The 20,831-nt window shown below is 44.2% G+C and overlaps 1 protein-coding gene across 17 annotated transcripts in view; it reads left to right on the top strand.

Annotated features, from left to right (window-relative positions):
* Window positions 1-20,831, top strand: part of AFDN (afadin, adherens junction formation factor) — a 129,241-nt gene that overhangs the window by 41,568 nt on the left and 66,842 nt on the right. For 16 of the 17 annotated variants that reach the window (XM_057739033.1, XM_057739021.1, XM_057739032.1 and 13 more), the window contains 3 exons: window positions 8,691-8,848; window positions 15,618-15,729; window positions 16,807-16,974. In XM_057739033.1, the coding sequence (XP_057595016.1) occupies window positions 8,691-8,848; window positions 15,618-15,729; window positions 16,807-16,974 (438 nt within the window). The remainder of the gene's footprint in view (window positions 1-8,690; window positions 8,849-15,617; window positions 15,730-16,806; window positions 16,975-20,831) is intronic. The other variant, XM_057739023.1, reaches the window with a different exon arrangement.

The following is a 20,831-nucleotide window of genomic DNA, read 5'->3' as shown; positions in this document are numbered from 1 at the left end:
CGTCTGTATGTGTTCCTAGGTCTGAAGTGGGTCTCTTGGAGACAGCATATATATGGATCTTGTTTTTGTATCCATTCAGCCAGTCTGTGTCTTTTGGTTGGTGCTTTTAGTCCATTTACATTCAAGGTAATTATCAATATGTATGTTCCTATTACCATTTTCTTAATTGTTTTGTTGTTGTTTCTGTAGGTCCTTTTCTTCCCTTATGTTTCCCGCTTAGAGAAGTTCCTTTAGCATTTGTTGGAGGGCTGGTTTGGTGGTGCTGAATTCTCTTAGCTGTTGCTTGTCTGTAAAGCTTTTGATTTCTCCGTGGAATCTGAATGAGATCCTTGCTGGGTAGAGTATTCTTGGTTGTAGGTTCTTCCCTTTCATCACTTTAAATATATCATGCCACTCCCTTATGGCTTGCAGAGTTTCTGCTGAGAAATCAGCTGTTAACCTGATGGGAGTTCCCTTGTATGTTATTTGTCCTTTTTCCCTTGTTGCTTTTAGTAACTTTTTTCTGTCTTTAATTTTTGTCAGTTTGACTACTATATGTCTTGGCATGTTACTCCTTGGGTTTATCCTGCCTGGGACTCTCTGCACTTCCTGGACTTGGGTAGCTATTTCCTTTCCCATGTTAGGGAAGTTTTCAACTAGAATCTCTTCCAATATTTTCTCGGGTCCTTTCTCTCTTCTCCTTCTGGGACCCCTATAATGCGAATGTTGGTGAGTTTAACATTGTCCCAGAGGTCTCTTAGGCTGTCTTCAGTTCTTTTCATTCTTTTTTCTTTATTCTTTTCTGCATCAGCGATTATCACCATTCTGTCTTCCAGCTCACTTATTTGCCCTTCTGCCTCAGTTAATCTGCTATTGGTTCCTTCTAGTGTATTTTTCATTTCAGTTATTGTGTTGCATATCTCTGTTTGTTCTTTAATTCTTCTAGGTCTTTGGTAAACTTTTCTTGCAACGATCTTTGCATCCAGTCTTTTTTCAAAGTCCTGGATCATCTTCACCATCATTATTCTGTATTCCTTTTCTGGAAGGGTGCCTATCTCCTCTTCCTTTAGTTGTTTTTCTGGCATTTTATCTTGTCACTTCATCTGGTACAAAGTCTTTTCATTTTCTCCATCTTTCTGTGGCTGTGGTTTTCAGTTCCACAAGACGAAATACTGCTGATACTGCTTGGTTCTACTGTCTGTCCTCTTGTGGAGGAAGCTGTCTAGGAGGCTCCTGGGTGCTTCCTGATGGGAGGAACTGATGGTGGGTTGGGCTGGGTGGTCAGAGCTCAGTAAAACTTTAATCTGATTTGGTGGGTGGAGCTCAGTGACACTTTAATCTGCTTGTCTGCCAGTGGGTGGGGCTGTGTTCCCACCTTGTTGGATGTTTGGCCTGAGGCGACCCAGCACTGGAGCTTACAGGCTCTTTGGTGGGGCTAATGGTGGACTCTGGGAGGGCTCACGCCAATGAGCACTTCTCAGAACCCCTGCCACCAGTGCCCCTGTCTCCTCGGTGAGCCACAGCTGCCCCCCACCTCTGCAGGCCACCCTCCAACACCAGCAGGTAGGTCTGGTTCCGTCTCCTATAGGCTCACTGCTCCTTCCCCCTGGGTCCTGGGGAGCACACTTTTGTGTGTGCCCTCCAAGAGTGGAGTCTCCGTTTCCCCCAGTCCTGTGGAGGTCCTGCAGTCAAATTCCGCTGGCTTTCAAAGTCTGATTCTCTGGGGATTCCTCCTCCCGTTGCTGGACCCCCAGGTTAGGAAGCCTGACATGGGGCTCAGAACCCTCAGGACTTCTGCGGTATAACTGTTCTCCAGCTTGTGAGTCACCCACCCAGCATGTATGGGATTTGATTTTAACACGATTGCACCCCTCCTACCATCTCATTGCAGCTTCTCCTTTCTCTCTGGATGTGGGGTGGGTTTTTTTGGTGAGTTCCGGTGTCTTTCTGACGATGGTTGTTCAGCAGTTAGTTGCAGTTCCGGTGCTCTTGCAAGAGGGAGTGAGCGCACGTCCTCCTACTCCACCATCTTGACTCCTCTCCCTGGCTGATTCTTGAGTGGTCACTTGGAGCCAGCGGGCGTCTTCAGCGGGCACCTATGATGGAGGCTGTGACATGGTCTGGTGATCTCGAGAGCTGCCCTGTAGGACAGGGTGTCTGCTCACCTTGTGCTGTTCCTGCCCCAGGCTAGGAGTCAGCTCAGGGAATACGTGTCTGGTGGCTGGGAGTGCTCCTTGTTACTGGCTAGTCTTTGCATCTAAGACTGTTTAGTGGACAGAGCTTAGGAAATATTTGTTTTTTTACTACGTTGATTTTAGAAAGTCTGGCTGTCTTTTCTCTAAAGATAAAATTCTTTCCTCCTAAGAACAATAACATAATTATTTATAACATAATTATATTAGTTATAATATCAAAATAAAAATGCTGTTATTAATAACAATATGATACTGAAAACATTTTAGGCCTTTTGTGAAGTCTGTGCTGTTTGAAAGCACATAATTGATTCCTGTGTATGTAATTATATACCCTAATACTTAGGTTTATTTGTTTTATTTAACTTTTGATTTTAGAGGTTTGCTTCTTTAAAATTTAGTGTTGTTTAGCAGTTTCTAAATCAGATCTGCAGAACAAGGTACACGTAGCGAAGTCCAGCTTTTGTCCCTCTCAACCCCTTAGATCAAGTGCAGCATCCTGAGCACATCTCCCACCACGATGCTTCCTGGGGATCACCCTGTATTCTGAGGAAAAGGAAGGTTATAACCAGAAGTGAAAACACATGGCTTTACTCTTGGAGCTATAAATTGGTTTTGTATGTTTTTAGCTATTTGACATATAACTTTAATTTGTAATTAACCTGTAATTGCATTCAGCAAATAAAATGTTTGTTATAAAGTTACAAATCAGTTATAAAGTAGTTTTACTCATTAAAAAGTAATAGCATAATCATTTGTTCCCAAAATCATTGTATTGGAAGGCTGTCTCATTGATCCAGCCTTTCCCCAAAGTGTCTGGCCTGGTGAGTCATCAGCTCTGTAGTTCTCTTATCATGTTACATTCAGGTGCCTCATCCTGTTTCATGCTCTACACCTGTCAGTTTGCTCGCTAGTTTCCGGGTCTGAGAGTTGGCACTGGCAGCTTTTCTCCACAGCCGCGTTTATAGCAGTTGTGGTTGGGAAGGAGTGCCTGATTGCGGGCCCATTCTCTCGACTCCAAGCCTGAGTCAGAGGGTGCTAGTCCCTACCCAGACCTTTTTATAACCCCGATGTGTTTACATGGCGGCCAGTTGGCTCTGTCAGGGGACGCTGTGTCCACACTTGTGTCATATTCTCTGTTGTGTCAGTTGCCTTTCTTGTCTCCATCCATGAGGCCGTCTGGACCATGGTTCTCAATTCTGCCCACGTGGCAGAAGTTGCTGGCGACCCCATCTCTTGTGAGCTTGCTCAGAGCTTTGTGTGTTAGCGTGGCTTGTCCCCCAGTCCCAGCCGTCACGGGAGCCGGCCCCAGAACCTGGCTGCCTCTCCGGCATCAGTGCGCTTGTGAACAGAGCCTTAATTATATGTTTCATGGGAATTGTAGTATCAGTGATTCAAAAAGAACTAGGACACTGAGAGACTTATTAGGTCTATAAATAATTTAATAGATGGCTTTTGAGACCTAAACGATTATCTGTTTGTATATATTCTATCTTGTTCAGTCAGGGATTTGAAATGACTAAAAAAAAAAAGTATGCACTGGAAAAGAGAAGAAGAAATAAGGAGGAAGGAGAGAGAAACTACCGAGATGAGGAGGAAGGAATGTAGTAGAAGTTTTAGGGGGGACGAGGGGGATGCTCAGGAGGTCCCTGCTACAGGTGGACCACGCTCCAGCCCTGGGAAGGAGTCCGACCTCGCTTCTGAAGTAACTTCCTCAGTGACTCCTGGAGGAATGTTCACGTATGGGCTCAGGGGCGTGTGAGTCAGGATAAGGAGAGCTGGCTTAGAGTGTCAGTTTTTATAGGTAACAGTACAGTATTTTTATAAAAAATGTCTTTAATGTAGATGAGGATGCAACATTATGTATGTCAAGATAAAGCAGGAAACTTCTTGCAGGTGACTTCAGGCTGTGCCCAGAGATCCATGTCTGTCTTCCTCTGCCATTGGGGCACTTTGGTGGAAATATCTGATACGATCTGTTAATAAACTGCTGAAGGGGCTTTAAGCTGGGGGTTTACAAAGCTTTCAGTTTAGCCCAGGCCTCAAACCTGGAGCGATTACTCTGAGGGCAGAGTAGAGGGTCGATGTGGCCCTGGAAGGACCGAGTCTGTGAGCTCAGTCGTGGACAGTGACCGTGAAGAGAGAAGGGCAGGAGCAGGTATTGAGAGAGAGGATGTTGGGGAACCAGTACCAGCCTGAGCTTTCTCCAGAGGGGAGGTCTTCAGGGTGATGCCCTGCTTTGAGCTGGATGGATGTGGGTCTGTGATGGAGTGTCTGGGGTGGGCAGCGGGCTTTGTTTGTGTGTCTTGGGAGGGGCCCACGTGGTGCAGTGCAGGGGGAATGTCTTTAGGCTGCCAGCTTGGTGGCCGAGTACTGGTCAGCAGTGCCACGTGAAGGGAAAGATTCGGGGGCAGTCTGTCCTCGGGCCGCAGCATCGCTGGGCATTGGAGGGATTTGGTGGAGGTAGCAGGTGTGCAGGTAACATAGAAGGTGACGGGAAGGCGTTGTTGAGGAGTAGGCACAGAAAACAGGAGCAAAACCTTCCAGAGATTTAGGAGGAGAAACAGCACAACATCCAGTAGAGTAGAGCTTGTCTGTTAAAGGCATGGTTGGGGTGGAAGGAACGTTTTTCTATACAAACTCCCAGGAAACCCTAAAAAACTAGATATTGTTGGCAGAATTACTGTTTGTGGTTAATATTAAGCAGTCAGATATAGTAAGTTCAAGTATTCTGTTGGTTTGTCTTTAATAAATGACTTAGGAAAACATATCCTCATAACCTACTGTAGCTGTTAGCTTCGCTCTCAGGTGGGTGAGCTTCCATGAGAGTGACGGCTGAGTCTGCAGTTTTCCTGTCTCGTTAGCTCGAGGATTGGTCCGCGGGTTCTGATGATGCACTCGCAGAGATCTGTCTGACTCGCTTCACAGCAGGTCAGAAGTCGAAACTTACAGCAAGCTTTGGTCCCAGACCTTGGAAGGTATTTTTAATATTCAGATGTGTTTACGTTCTGGTGTCTTCCAAGTGTAATTGACCTCCAGATGCCCTTGGGAGTCAGCCCTTCTACCTCAGTTTTCTTGTTAACAGTCTTGGGAGCCGTGGAGTGCTAGGACGTGCACTCTGGGTTGCAGGTGGGATCCTTGTGTTCTGTGGGCCACGCTTTGTTCATCTTCCAAATAGGGGAATAATCCTGCCTTAATTTTATTTTGTTTTGTTTTATTTTAAGTAATTAATTAAGATTTATTTATTTGTTTTTGGCTGCGTTGGGTCTCGTTGCTGGACACAGGCTTTCTCTAGTTGCAGGGAACGGGGGCTACCCTTAGTTGTGCATGGGCTTCTCATTGCAGTGGCTTCTCTTGTTGCGGAGCATAGGCTCTTGATGCTTGGGCTTCAGTAGTTACAGCACACAGGCTCAATAGTTGTGGCTTGTGGGCTCTAGAGCATAGACTCAATAGTTGTGGCACACAGGCTTAAGTTGCTTCTCGGCATGTGGGATCTTCCTGGACCAGGGATGGAACCCATGTCCCCTGCATTGGCAGGAGGATTCTTAACCACTGCACCACCAGGGACGTCCCCCTCCCTTAATTTTAGAACTGAAATGTATATTTATACAAACAGATTTTAGTTGATGGTAGAATTTTTTTTTTAATTTTTTAGGAACTTTTATTGAGATATAATTGACATACAATAAACTGCGTATATTTAAAGTGTACAGTTTGATTTTTTTTTCTTATTAATGTATATGTGGCAATCCCAATCTCCCAGTTCATCACCCACTTTCCCCACTTGGTGTCCATATGTTTGTTCTCCATATCTGTGTCTCTGTTTCTGCCTTGCAGACCAGTTGATCTGTACCCTTTTCCTATATTCCGCATATGTGTGTTAATATACGATATTTGTTTTTCTCCTTCTGACTCACTTCACTCTGTATGACAGTCTCTAAGTCCATCCATGTCTCTACAAATGTCCCAGTTTCGTTCCTTTTTACGGCTGAGTAGTATTCCATTGTATGTATGTACCACATCTTCTTTATCCATTCATCTGTTGATGGACATTTAGGTTGCTTCCATGTCCTGGCTATTGATAATAGTGCTGCCGTGAACATTGGGGTGCATGTGTCTTTTTGAATGATGGTGTTCTCTGGGTAAATGCCCAGCAGTGGGATTGCTGTGTCATATGGTAGTTCTATTTTTAGTTTTGCAAGGAACCTCCATACTCTTCTCCACAGTGGCTGTACCAATTTACATTCCCAGCAGCAGTGCAAGAGCGTTCCCTTTGATGGTAGAATTTTTAAATGTTAGCTTTTCTTCTGTCTCTTTTTCCTTAGGAAATTGGTGGGTTATGTATCTCTATTGTGATGATACTTTATGCTTTTAAACTAAAGACCTCTTGAATTAGGCTGTACCCATTTACTTACTCACCTGTGCGTGGGTGTAAGTGGGGTTTAGGCCCTCGACTGCTGTGGTGTTGCTGTCCGTTCCGTGCGTGTGTCGGCTGATACTTGCTTTGTATAGTGAGGTGCGCGGATGTGAGTGAGCGCGTTCTCTCCATGTAGCGACCCTTCATCGTCATGCGATGCCCTTCTTTGTCCTTGTGTTAAAGTCTGTTTTGTCTGATACGAGTATTGCTGCCCCCATTTTCTTTTTATTTCTTTCTTTCTTTTTTTTATTTATTTTTTATTTATTTATTTTTTTTAGGAACTTTTCTTGAGATACAGTTAACATACAGTAAACTGCATATATTTAGATTGTACAATTTGGTATCCCAATCTCCCAGTTCATTCCCCCCCAACCCTCCCCGCTTTCCCCACTCCCCATTTTCTTGTTTCTGTTTGTGTGAAATATCTTTTTCTCTCCCCTCACTTTCAGTCTGTATGTGTCTTTAGCTCTGAAGGAAGTTTCTTGTAAGCAGCATGTAGGTGGGTCTTGTTTTTCATCCAGTCAGCCACTCTGTGTTTTCTCATTGAAGCATTTAGTCCGTTGACATTGAAAGTAGTTATTGATAGGTATGTACTTGTTGCCATTTTATTACTTGCTTTCTGCTTGTTTTTGTAGTTTTCTGTTCATTTTTTCTTTTCGTTTCTTCCATTTTCATGCTTTTCTTTAGTGGTGTCCTTGTGTTTCCTTCTTTCTAGTTTTGTGTGTTTATTGTAGGTTTTTGATTTGTGGGCACCATGGGGTTCATATATGTTGATAAACTAGTAGTCATTTTAAGTTCATACACATTCTGAAAGATCTACATTTGTTTCTTCCCGCCCCCACAATTTGTGTTTTGATGTCATATTTTATGTCTGCATGTTGTTTTCTTGTTAGTTTTCTCCCCTGATTTCTACCCCACAGTCAGATTACAAGCTGTGTGACACCTAGGACAGTGACCAGTTCATACCGTGTCCTCAGCTATGGGATGGGCGGCGGGGAGGGACCTTAATCGCTGAGCCCGTAGACAGCCTGACTCCTGATCCACGGTCAACACGTCCACACTCTAGTACCCGCCTAGGCTTGCTGATTATTTGTAAAAGACCAGCATTATTGTATTGTAGTCAAGTTGTCATAATGCAGTGTGTGCCGGACTTGTGAAAAAGAGGGTGTGAGAAATACTCAGGAGCCCGAATAGCTGCACTAGGATTCAGAAGAGAAAGGAGTCACAGAAATTTAGAATCTGCTTCAGGAGACCCTCAGATGTTTACTCCAGCTCTTTAACTTAGAGGTGAGGAAAGGAAGTAAGGCAGTCTCCCTGAGGTCCCGCACTGCATGGGGATGTGTCCTTGCTTGGCTGGCCTTCTTGCCCCCAGTAGTGTTTCCGTGAGACTGAAGATTTTAGGGCTTAAAAATCTTAGATCGTAAGTAGAAAGAAAATTATGACACCAAAAATGTCAATAATATAACATGTAGGATTTCTTTAAAAAGAAATACACAAACGAAAAAGAAAACCTCAGGACATCCAAATTGCTCTGCTCTAGTTGCCTTTTTTCCTCCCAAATGAGTTCACAGCTGGAAATGACATTCTGGTTTGCAGCCCCTGGAAATGTACATAGAGGCCAGTGCTTTGGTGGCAGATCCCTTACAAAACATCCTTGGACTCCAGCACCTGAAGTGTCCTCGTTTCTAGTTCACTTTTTAAAAACTGAGTTATTTAGTGGGATTAATATTTTTCTGGGTTTTTAAGCTGCAGATTGTTGATGAGGAAGTAGAGGAAGTAGGGAGAGTAGATGTCTAGCGCTGTGTAGGTGAGGAAGTGGGCAAGCGATTGAAGACAGAGCAGCACTTTCGAGGATCTGGGCTTTCTTCCTTTTGCATCCTTCGCCCCCGCTGGGAATCAGCTCCCCATTGTGAGACCTGCATGGGCTTGGAGGGAGGACAGAAACAGCCTTGCACAGGATTCCTCGCTCTAGCGCAGGGCATGGGGTCGGCGTGTCCCTGCCAGTGTGTCACCCAGCAGGAAGTGGGGATGGAATTCGTATGCAGATCTGTTCTTGGAGTAAAGTGAAGTTGTGCTCAAAGATGTCATGATGTTTTTTTCAGGTGGAACATTGAGAATTTATGCAGATAGTTTAAAACCAAATATTCCCTACAAGACGATCCTGCTGTCTACTACGGATCCCGCAGACTTCGCTGTGGCCGAAGCTTTAGAGAAGTACGGTCTGGAGAAAGAGAACCCTAAGGATTATTGCATTGCCCGAGTGAGTACCTGTCACAGCGGTACTTTCCAGTGCGACACATGCTCGATATTCTTCAAACGAAGTTAAACTTAGGCTGCTTTTTCCCCGCTGTATCATTTAGAATCTGGTAAACTGAAACCATGTGTATATATATATATAAACCAGCATTTTCCCTTCCATTACAAAAGTAATGTGTGTTCCTGTTGTAAACAAAGAGAAGTATAAAAAGGCAACTGAAGACAGTCCTCTGTAGTTCTAATACCAAAGGATAGTGCTGTTAATATTTTGATACATATTCTTTTTTTTGTTTTTTCCTCGAAAATAAGTTTTTTTATTAGTTACCTGTTTTATACATATTAGTGTGTATATGTCAACCCCAATCTCCAATTTTATTTTGCATATATAGGTAACAATTTTATTTTAGTAAAATCTTCTTTAGTGATTTTTTTTCTTACAGTTTTTACTAAGATATATCATAGCGACTAAACTGGTAAATGAATCTTGATTTGCTATTTGTTCATCATTAAGCAGCACCTGGCTGGCAGCTCTAGCAGTCGTCCACAGTTTCTTGGGGATAAAGAATGTGCGTGTGTTTGATCCTAGTACTGGAGAAATAGAGTGAGATTTTATGCCTCGAAATTAATTTGCTAACACCAAGTAAATCAAGCAGATTTTCTCTTCTCAGACAGACTTTTTGGGAAATTCTTAACCTTTAAGTTAGTCACAAGTATATACTGACTTCTTTATAACCGTTATTTCTCTGTCAAAAACTCATTGGAAGTAGATTTTTTAAAGAAGCTGTCCTCCTTTCTCTCATCTGAGCAGTTGATTGTTACATAATAGAAGTGTTACTTGTTTTAGTCGTCCTGTGTCGTCCCCCCCACCCTGAGATTATGGAGGAAAAACTGAAGTACAGCACGTTACCTGTGGTTCAAGTTCACGGTTCTGTCAGCCCTGACGCGTCAGCACTATGGGCACTTCCTTCACCCTCGGAGACGCACATGTGCCTCTTTGTTTTTTTGTGGGTTTTTTTTTTTTTTTTTTTTATAAATTTATTTATTTATTTATTTTATTGGCTGTGTTGGGTCTTTGTTGCTGCACACGGACTTTCTCTAGTTGCGGCGAGTGGGGGCTACTCTTCGTTGTGGTGCGCAGGCTTCTCATTGCAGTGGCCTCTCTTGTTGCAGAGCACGGGCTCCAGACACGTGGGCTTCAGTAGTTGTGGCACATGGGCTCAATAGTTGTGGCTCATGGTCTCTAGAGCACAGGCTCAATAGTTGTGGCGCATGGGCTTAGTTGCTCCGCAGGATGTGGTATCTTCCTGGGGCAGGGCTCGAACTCGTGTCCCCTGCATTGGCAGGCGGATTCTTACCCACTGCGCCACCTAGGAAGTCCACGTGTGCCTGTTTGGGTTTTGGGTTTCATGTTTCGTTGTGGATGTGTCGCAGGTTGTTCATCTGTTACCTGTGAATGGAATTCACGTTGTTTCTAGTTTTCAGTTTCTGGTTCTTACAGTAAAACTGCTGTGAGCACACCTGTGCAGGTCTTCTCATAGAATCACTCTTTTCTTGAGTAAATATTCAAGTAAATGGCTCAATTCCATTGGAGGCATATGTGTAACTTCTAAAGAAACTCTTTGCCAACATGGTTATACCGTTTACACCCCACGCTGGTATGTGCGAGGCCCACTGCCCGGCTCCACACCTGCACTTGGTTTGGTCAGTCATCCTGACCGCTAGCCATTGTGATGGGTGTAGTTGCCTCTCCTGGTGGAAGGAATTTGGATTTCTCTGAGGATCTATATTCTTGTCAAGTCCTGTGTGTTCAGATACCGTGAATATTTTTTGGCTTGATTTGCCTTTTTCTTTTTTTTTTTCTTTTTAATAGATTATTTTAGGGGTCTCAATTTTTTGTTGTTTTTTTTAAATTTATTATTTCATTGGCTGTTTTGGGTCTTCGTTGCTGCACAAGGGCTATCTCTAGTTGTGGCGAACGGGGGCTACTCTTCGTTGTGGTGCACAGGCTTCTCTTTGCGGTGGCCTCTCTTGTTGCAGAGCACGGGCTCTAGGCATGTGGGCTTCAGTAGTTGCAGCACATGGGCTCAACAGTTGTGGCTCATGGGCTCTAGAGCACAGGCTCAATAGTTGTGGCGCACAGGCTTAGTTGCTCTGTGGCATGTGGTATCTTCCTGGGGCAGGGCTCGAACCCGTGTCCCCTGCATTGGCAGTCAGATTCTTACGCACTGAGCCACCTAGGAAAGTCCTTGCCTTTTTCATTTTTAAAATGGTATCTTTCAATGAGTAAAAATTTATTAATTTTGTTGAAGTCCAACTTTAATATTTTTTTAGCATCCTCTACTTTTTGTATTCTGTATAAGAATTTGCTTCTTCCAGTGTTGCCGGCGCTGTTAGCTATATTTTATTTTTGAAGTTTCATAGTTTTAGGTATTACATCTGGGTCTGCGTGTTCCATTTCAAGGTGATGTTTGTGTAGGTGCAAGATTAGGGTCAGTGCTTGTTTTTTCTCTGCAGACACTCAGCTGATCCAGTGCCATTTGTTAGAAAGACTGTCTCTTCTCCCACTGAGTGCATTACCTTTGTTGAAAATCAGTTGGCCGTATATTTTGGTTCTTTTTCTGGAATTTGTTCTGTTTCTGAAATCTTTTTCATTTATGTATCTTACGTCTTTTTGCCAACATCAAACTATATTGATTACTGTAGATTTATGGTACGTCTTAAAATCATATAAAGTCCCAATTTTGCTTTTGCTTTTTTGCTTTTTGCTCTTGCTTTTAAAAATTGCTTTGGTTATTCTAGGTTATCTGCATTTACAAATGAATTTTAGAATCAACTTATCAATTTCTACATAAAACCTGCAGGAACTGTGGCTGGGTTTGCAGTGACTCTGTAGGTGAATCAGAATCGTAACAATGTTCGGTCTTACAGGCTGCGGACAGAGTGCGTGGCCTTCTGTAGACTCTCAGCGGTGCTTCTAGGGTTGCTGCAGAGGGTATTAAGTAAAAGGCCTTGCTTGAGTTTTATGGCTTTTCTCTTTTTGCTGAAAGCTAAGAATTTATATTCAGTTGGGAAAACTATTTGGTAGGTCTGTAATTTTATGAATAAAGGCCAATTTTCAGCTGAAAATAGATGAGAAAACAGATGCCTTTATCCCATTGAGATGACAATAAAGGAATAAAAAACCCTGTGTAAATGCACAAGAACAAAGAGAATGAGAGAAGAGATGGCAGAAGAGTTGACAATGAAATTCTGAAGTACTAAGTGAGTGGTATCTAAGTTGCTGGACCAGAAACAGCCTGCAGAGGGGGGCCTGCTAAGGGGAAGCACGCAGGTGCCTGTATCCCAACCCCCACAGACTCGAGTGAGGGGCTCTAGCTCTTTCTGAGGCAGCATTGAAAGTTGGGCTAAAAACAAATTGGGTTTAAAGTTTTTATGAGAAATACTAGCCTCCACCAGCCTGCCTTCCCGTCCCTACCACGGGGTCATCTCACCATCTGAAGGCCAGAGTAAATCTGATGGGGAAGGAGGCCTTGGATTTGGGGTAACTGGCATAGCAGGGTCTCTACCAGGAGCGGGAGGATGGACGGGAGGGCTGTACCCAGAATACTGACAGCCAGAAGATGGAAGGATTCCTCCCAGAAGGCAGTTTCTGATCAAAGAAGAAAGATGTGCATGGAAACTGACCTTCAGACATTCTGGTCCACAAGCCTCCCTCAGAGGCCGCCAGCAGCCGTCCTCACCGGTGCCATCAGCTGTCCTGGGACTCGCTGTCAGTGTGAGTAGACGGCCTGGATTCAACAGACGTTTAAAATGCCTTTAATGTGAGAGACAAACAGATGAGAGGACCTGGAGACAAAAGTAAGAAAGCAGAGGGAAGTGTGTGAAAGCTAAGAGACTTAGAGACAGAGGGATGCTGCATCTGGGAAACAGGGTCAGAGCAAGGCAGGGAGGAGCATGCAGTGAGAGGGCCCCTGGGAACTGGAAAGCCTGAGGAAACAGGGTGGGGTGAGATGTCAGGAGAAGGGATGAAAGATAAGGTGAAGGGATTCTGCCAGAGAACAAAAGGAAGAGGAGATCAGAAACTTAGATTATCTGTGCTACCTTCAAATTTAGCCAAAGGAGGACCAGGTAGAAAAAGCACTGGGAGATGGATTAGAGACGTTATCAAAGAAATAATACTAGACTGTCTCCCAGGACTGAAGGATTTGAGTTTCTAGGTTGAACAGGCCCACTGACTAATGGGACAGCTGCTTTGAAAAAGACCCAAACCAAGGTGTAGGATTTTGCCATTGCAGAGAACTAGAGAAAAGAGGGTAATGATCCCAAAGAAAAAGATGCAAGTCTCATGTAAAGGACTGGGAACAAGATTGGCACCAGTCATTTCAGCAGTAACCATGGACACAGGGAACTGAGTTCTAATCCAGACTCTCAGTCACGTGTTGGGTGGATGGGAGAAGGATGTTTGAAGACATACATGGCAAGAATATACCTCCCACCCACGCAGCCTTTCGCAGAAAGGTGCTGCAGGACATGCTCCAGCAAAATAACAGTGTAGGCCAAGAAAGAGAAAAATACGGCATTGCAGAATAGACCATTTCAGAGTGGAGGTAGTGTCTGATATTGAAGATGTTTTTTAGAAATACAATGGTAAATATTAGTTAGAACAGCAAAGTAAACAAATAGCCAGTAAATTCCTGAGTGTATTTCTGTACAGACTTTTTTTCCCAGTGTCATGTGTTCATCGCTTATGGGATGCTTATGCCAATGAATGCCTCGCCAGTGTGAGACATTTTCAATTAGACCAATACCAGTTGACTTGAACGTATTTACATCTTATAAAATACCCCATTTTTGGAGAAACAGTCATCACAAAATAAAGCCAAACAGCAGAGTTGTGTGTGTGTGTGTAGGTGAGCACCAAGGAGGGTGAATGCGTAGGAAGGCTGCACACGAGCCACTTAGCTGCCTGCATGAGGGCAGGAGAGGGGCAGAAAGCTTGAAAATGCCACGTGTGAGTTAGCTGTGAACCTTCTTATGTAAAATAAACACATCATTATTGACAGCATGATCAGAAAAATGTACACGGGTGAGTCAAAAATTCTCCACATTCCGGTTGTATTAAAACTTCTGTTGGCTGCACTGTCTCATCAGCACTTTCCCTTTCCTTCATTTCTGCCTTATTTTTACTGATGCAAGTCAGAAAGTGAAAGACATCTTAATCAGGGTCATGAAGTTGTAAACGCTTCCTTTGGGCTTTTGCTGACGGCCCCTTTTGAGATCACTTGGTGACTTCTTTTGAGGGTCGCCTAATCTTGGTTTTATGTCCTGCTGTGTTCTCGCGCATTTTCTTTTGCAAGCTTAGGCTCGCGAGGGCAGGATAAATAAGAGTTGATCGTTGTTTTAGCCTCGAGACAGAAACGCTTCGTTTTCTTGCCATAGATCCTGTAATATGTAGCTCTTTCCTGTTCATCGTTCATTTGTTACATCTATTCAATGAATTATTCAGTAAACATGTAGCTTCCTCTTACTTGTTAGATACTGGCTGAGATACAGAAATAAGCACTGCCTTTAAAAGAATAAATTTATAGTAAAGGGAGACAGAGAGTCTGAGAGGGAGAAACACAGACCGGGAGCTTGGAATGAGAGCGGAGGTCAGAGAAGGCTCCGTGCAAGAGTTGTGCTTGAGCTGAGCGGTGAGAGGGGACACTAGCTAGACACGAAAGCAGGGGCCCAGTTGAGAACTTGGAGAAGAATTCCCTGTGACTGGATCTATGAGGATGCATGACAAAGACTCAGACCAGAGGGATGAGTGAGGATCAGATCCTGACACAGTGTGTGTTCCAGGCCCAAGAGGCTGCATTTAATACAAGACGCTGAGGAAAGAGCAGTGACTTTAGCTGAAGGGTGTGTTATAATAAACTTGTCTTTTTAGGGTAACCTGCAGCAGTGTGGAGAGAAGTGTCAGAGTTCTACAGAAGTCTGACCTGTTTGATACACGTGCATGATGGTCTGATTGGGCGTAAGATCTGTTTAAGAGAACATCATACATTAACTCGAGGTTTAAAATAATTTTCAGGTGCCAGCGCCTGGCTTTTCCTATTTTTTGTGGCTGTGTTTTGGTTCGTGTTGGGAGGTGGGGCAGATGTCAGCAGGGTGTCGGAGACTGAGCTCTGGTCAGTGGCTCTTTTCTCCGTGTTCAGGGTGCTTTCCTGAATGATTAAGAAAATTGTTTGCTGTAAACACATAGAGTAAAAACTAATAATGTTACAAATTTGAGTATCGTGAATGCAGTATCTTAGAGCATTTGTTGAATGAATGACCGTGTAATACATCTAAATTACCTGATTAAAATTTAATCATAAAAGAATTTTCTGCAAGAAGAAAGCTAATATCTTGTGTCATTATGTGATGGTTGTCCTAAAAGGTTACATGTTGGATGAAACTACCTTATTAAAAACAGTTTGATTATGAAAGGTGGGAGCTGCAGTCGCCTTTCCTCAAGAAGCCATGCCCAGGTTAACCATTGCGTGCTGTCCTCCCGGAAGAGAGTGTGTCAGCCAGCAGACTCAGGCTAGTGCATAGGGCAGGACAGAAAAGCGCGCGAATAAAGAATAAACTGCCCTCCTTCTCTCTGGTCGATGGTTTTGAGAACCGTTTGTAGTGTTTGAGCACTCCAGTGCGACGGCGACTATGTCCTCGGAAACAGTAAACTTTCTTTTAAACCCCTGCTAGTCCGCTGGGTGTGGTCACGGTCGGCTGTTCTTTCCTCTCAGGTCCTGCTTCCTCCTGGGGCCCAGCCTTCCGACGAACGAGGTGCGCAGGAGGCCGTCCTTGGTGACGACGAGTGTCCCTTGCAGATCTTCAGGGAGTGGCCGAGTGACCGAGGTAGAGGGCAGCGTCGCTGTTGAAGACTTGCCTCTGTGATGCGTTACATTTTGACCTGATACCTCAGTCGTTTCACTTAGCAGAAGGTGTAGGAGGGTGTTGCGCCTGCCAGTACCTTCTGATGGCTGTTTGCTGTGAGCTTTCTGCCTCCTCCTCGGGCTTGCTGGGTGGGTCCGAGGTGGTCCCCTCATCCTGAGGGCCGCTCCCTGCTGGGTGAGTCTGGTGGGAGACCTGGCGCAGAAGACGCTGGACCGGGGCACGCTTGTTGTCTGTCAGCAGCGGGGTCCTTTCCCTGCTGGCCAGGTGGACTGGCGATGTTTGGACAGGTTTGTTGCAATAGGGAAAATAACCTTCAACCCTGAGTATCATCTAGTAAATTAATCCTTTCATGTAAGGAATCTAGACTTTTCACTATTTAAATGATTTCTGCTAATTATTTCAAAGCACTGAGGGTTTAAAGGTATGTTTTTGATGAAATTGAGTTTTCTTACTCTCAGATACACATCCTAAGCTAACTTGCTCAGTGGAGGCCTTTGCGTTAATAAAGGCAGAACGCTGACTGCCAGTTAGTCCTGTGCTACTTGAATGTGGATTGGTACACTCGCTTAGTACCGTTTCTCGACAGTATAAAGTGAAACGTTATTAAAGTCAGATTGCTTTGAACTCTGAGTTAATTCGGTTGAATTATGTAAAGTCAGATGAATGTATGTGTATGTGCACGTGTGTGCGCGTGTGCTGTTGCGTGTGTATCAGTGTTTATTGATCATAGAGTTGTTTACCAATAGAAGCACTCATTCTGAAAGTGAGGTGTTTTTCAAGCGTGTGATGTGCCTGGGCAGGTGTTAATTTAAAATACTCTTTGGAAATTGCTTGTAGAGCTTTCAAGAACACATCAAGAGACTAGTATTTCCTCTGTTGAGGGAGAGTATAAATTGGATAAGTTTTTGCTTAATGACTCCTTGGGAGATGTTGTTAAATTACATTTTCCTGATCAATCTTTAAACAGTTGGTTGCCAGTCAGCTGGCCATCTACACTCACTTGAGTCTGGTTGATGATTGACAGTGTTACTGTTGCAGGGGTTTTAGTCTTTCAGCTGAAGAGGAGGCCCCCAGACTACGTCCCAAAGAAGAGCAAGAAGCACGTGGATGGGAAGCCGCTGCAGGGAAAGGAGCACGCCGACGGCTCTGGCTACGGCTCTGCACTGCCCCCCGAGAAGCTGCCCTACCTCGTGGAGCTGAGCCCAGGTGAGAGGCGTTACCAGTGTGTGTGCCTAGCTTTACAGTTTAGGCTTTTTAACGAATGTTATTTAAATAGCCTTTCTTTTGGCTGAAAATCTGTTTTTAGACCATTTATTTAAAAAAAAAAAGTAACTATCATAACATGGTATTTATTAAAAAACAAAAACCCTTATTAAGTCAGAGTGTGTATTGAATATATTCGTGCATAAAAGTAAACATCACGGCAGGGGGAGTCGAGAGAGGGAGGGAATAGGGGGATATGTGTATAAAAACAGACGATTGAACTTGGTGTACCCCCAAAAAAATAAAATAAATAAATAAATAAAAAGTAAACGTCACATGGACAAAAATGAATATTGAAAAACAAAAGTTTAAATAGTGAAGATAGTTTAAGGAGAAGTTGAAATGATCTACTTCCTCATAAAAATTTTTTTCCAAAATAACCTTGTAAAATACTCCATCTGCTGAAGATGACAAAGTGACCTTGTACTCCACTCAGGACAGACTTAACAGAGGCAGGTGTGTGTGTGTAGTTAATCACACTGTTGCTTAATGCATGAACAGTACCCAGAATATCTGCAAATCCATCTGTAAGACAATGGGTATTTGCTTAATTTTAAAATTATAATAGACTAATTTTAGTCCTCTACGTATTTTGTTTGTTGAGCTCTTAAGCTAAAGCTGTTGCTATAAGTTGGCCATCAGATAGAGAAATACATTGACATTCTTAAAGAAAGGTTTTATACACACACATCGTATATAGTGTACATATTGGCATACATGTGATGTGTGTGTGACACATTTGTTTATCCTTCAGCTGAACTAGAGCATTTCTTATTTATTTGGTTAAGATGGTAGCATGTGACCTGACTGTAAACTGCTGTGAAGAGCAGAGTATTGTCCTCCTACCCAGAACTGCTTTTAAATAAAGCTCAATAAGTAATTATAGAAAAAGCTAGCTAAAAACAATCTGGTTATGTAGATAATCTGTGGTTCTTGGAGAGGAATTATGTTTTTCTCTTCTTTGATTCTTGAGTATTTATTTTTGTTTACAAGATTATAACTAACTCGTGATTCGATGTGGTCCTTGTGGCCCAGCAGCCTCCGTGGCACAGCTGGGCTGTGTTGTGTTGATACAGGGAACGTGCTGCTGGTGTGACTGATGCCCTGTAGTTTGTAGGCCGTGGCCGTGTGCTGCAGGTAGTGGTTTGTATACTTAATTATGTCTGAAGGTTTTTTAAAATGGATTAGCTGTGAGGAAATGTGAGTGCTGCCTTGTCTTCAGTTCTCTGGCTGAAAAGCTCATGAAACTGGTTTCTCTCGTGGTTTGGAAACATGGCTGTGTCTCTAGTAGCCGTGGGAGGGTTTGGCGCTCCGTGGTCTGCGGCAGTGAGTGAACGGCGGCTGGGAGACAGCCAATGGTTTTTGAACTTCAACGTTTTTAGGATCTTTGGGCATTGGGTCTGACAAAATTTTGCGTTGCGTGCTGGACGCTCATGATTGTTTTCTCCTGAACTGAAATTTTGAAAATAGGCGTATGAGCCCAGAGAGAGCGGATAAATAGCAGCTGACACAGCGTAATTTTCAGGGACGAATGGAACGCTGCCGTGGGGCAGAGGCGGGCTGAGAGTGCTTACCCGTGGCTTCCTGTCACACGCTGCCCTGGGCCTCGGAACTAGAGCACCCGCAAGCGGAGTAAACCCCCGCCTGGGAGCTTGTGTCCTAGTGAGACCTGCTGTTTGACGGCTTCTTTCATACTTACGGTCTCCCGGGTAATAACACACAGAGAAGGTTTTGTAGGTGTAGGAAGCAAACGGATCCTAGATCAATACCAGCTGTGTCCTACTTGTCACCAGATCCTGGCAGCAGCACACACCACACACTGGTTAATACACGGGGTTCCTTCTCGGCCCTTGGCTCCTTAAGTCATCTTACTGAGCTGCTTCTACGTGCGGCTGCACAGTAGGTACAGAGATGACTGAGGTGGTGCCCAGAGAGACTTGTGGTCCGAATAGATGGGCACCTGTGACCCCTGTTAGTCTGATGCACCCTAAATGCGTGGGGCTGCCTGCCCCACAGGTGCTGAAGTTCAGCTCCGTGCTCTCAGGTGAGCAGGTGAGGGGGAGGAGGCCTGAATGCCGGCCAAGCTCTGGCTCTTCACCAGGTCACGCTCTCTTTTTAAGGTGTCGTTGTGTTAACTGAGCACAGCCAGCTCGCGGGGTTGAATGGACTTACTTTCCAGATGCTCACAGATGTTGACTTGTTACGAATGAGTATTTCCCTGGACACGTTGTCAGCCAAGCACATATCCTCAGGGTTGGGCTCAGGTCCCGTAGGCATTGTTGAGATGTGGGTGGACACTTCCACTGTCTTTTGGAGGAGCAGGGGTGCTCTGGGTTTGACTGTGCTCTTTCAGCAGAAGGAGCAGGGCAGGGTCTCTCTGTGACGGACTAACTGCTGCCGTCCCGCCGCTCGGGGACTCACCTGTTGCCTCAGTGTCTCCTTAACAGTCTGCCTGGGTTTCTCAGACACACCCTGCGCGGAGCACTCTGTCGTGCACTCCAGCCCAGGGCCGGGGGCGGGACGTGTTTTTCCTCCTGGACGGTCGCCTCCCTGCAGCTCACCTTCTCCTTCTCTCCCTCTCCACGCGTCTGCATGGCCTCTGTCCTGCCGCTGCGCCTTCACCTGGGTCCTGTGCATGTGCTCTAACCCCAGGCAGAAGGAATCACTTTGCCTGCTACAACTATCACACTTCCGAAGGTAATGCTATGCGTGCTACTACTTTCTCAGCTCGAGCATAACAGCCTCATGGGCAGGATCATGTTAGCTGGCCAGAGGCTGGATGTGTTCGTTTTTCAACTGACTATAGGTTAATATAAATAACTTATCTTAAGAGTTGAATGTACTTTCATTTTATCCGTATCTAGTAATTGTTCCATATCCAGACTTCATTTCATTTAATAGAAGCTTATTTTGCAGAAATGTCCAGTGCCTTTGTTCAGGATAAGCTTTAAGTGAGAATTTGGACTAAAGGAGGGAGAGGAGCTGTTTCCCTTTCCTTCAGCTCCACGCCCCCCAAATGAGGAAGGGGGAGAAGGCAGGGGGCGGAGGAGGCAGGGACAGGGCAAGGACAGAGTGAGCCCGGGGGGCCGGGACGGAGAGGCAAGGGGCAGAGGGTGGGGAGGAAGAGGGGATCCAAGGCTGCGTGTCTGATGACCCCCGGGGGGCAGGGGACCAAGAGGCCACCACCCACGTGGTGCCACTCGTGTCTATAGCTTTTTGTGTGGGGCGCTCGCTTCCGTCATGAGCAGGTTTAGGATGTCCTTGGGGCTCTCCTTGTTCTCCTGGTTGAAATTCTCCTTCTGACTTGGAATTTTTCTCTCAAATTTTGTGCATTAGAGTCTGTCATCTTAAGTGGTACGTGGAAATATTTCTTTTGTCTGTTTTTATATTTTAAGTGTCATTTCTTACATGTTGAATGAACAATCAAAACTTTCTCATATATAAGCGTTACTTACCTTTTAGCATCTTGTATCGGTTTGTTGAATTTTCTCCACACTGATCATACAGGTTTTTATTGGATTTAATCAGACTTGGAGTTTTGGTTTTTTGATCTTTTAAAAAAAATGGAAACAAGGGATATTTATTACCTATTTTGATATAATACATAAAGTAGAATCTAAGACATGCTTCTGTTCTTATTTTATTCCTGAAAAGAATTCTTTAAATGTTTTCATGTGTTTGTTAATTTCATGCTGTAAAATAATGGAACAACAGAAAGAAAAATACATTTCCTCTTTTACCTGTATGTACCAAAAAATACATACAGTATAGTCATCAACTTTACTAAAGTGTTCTAGTTT

The sequence above is a fragment of the Hippopotamus amphibius genome, chromosome 6, assembly GCF_030028045.1.
Source record: "Hippopotamus amphibius kiboko isolate mHipAmp2 chromosome 6, mHipAmp2.hap2, whole genome shotgun sequence".
Classification (NCBI taxonomy): Eukaryota; Metazoa; Chordata; class Mammalia; order Artiodactyla; family Hippopotamidae; genus Hippopotamus; species Hippopotamus amphibius.
Note: the sequence above shows the minus strand (reverse complement) of the source record. Positions and strands in the feature narration are given on the sequence as shown.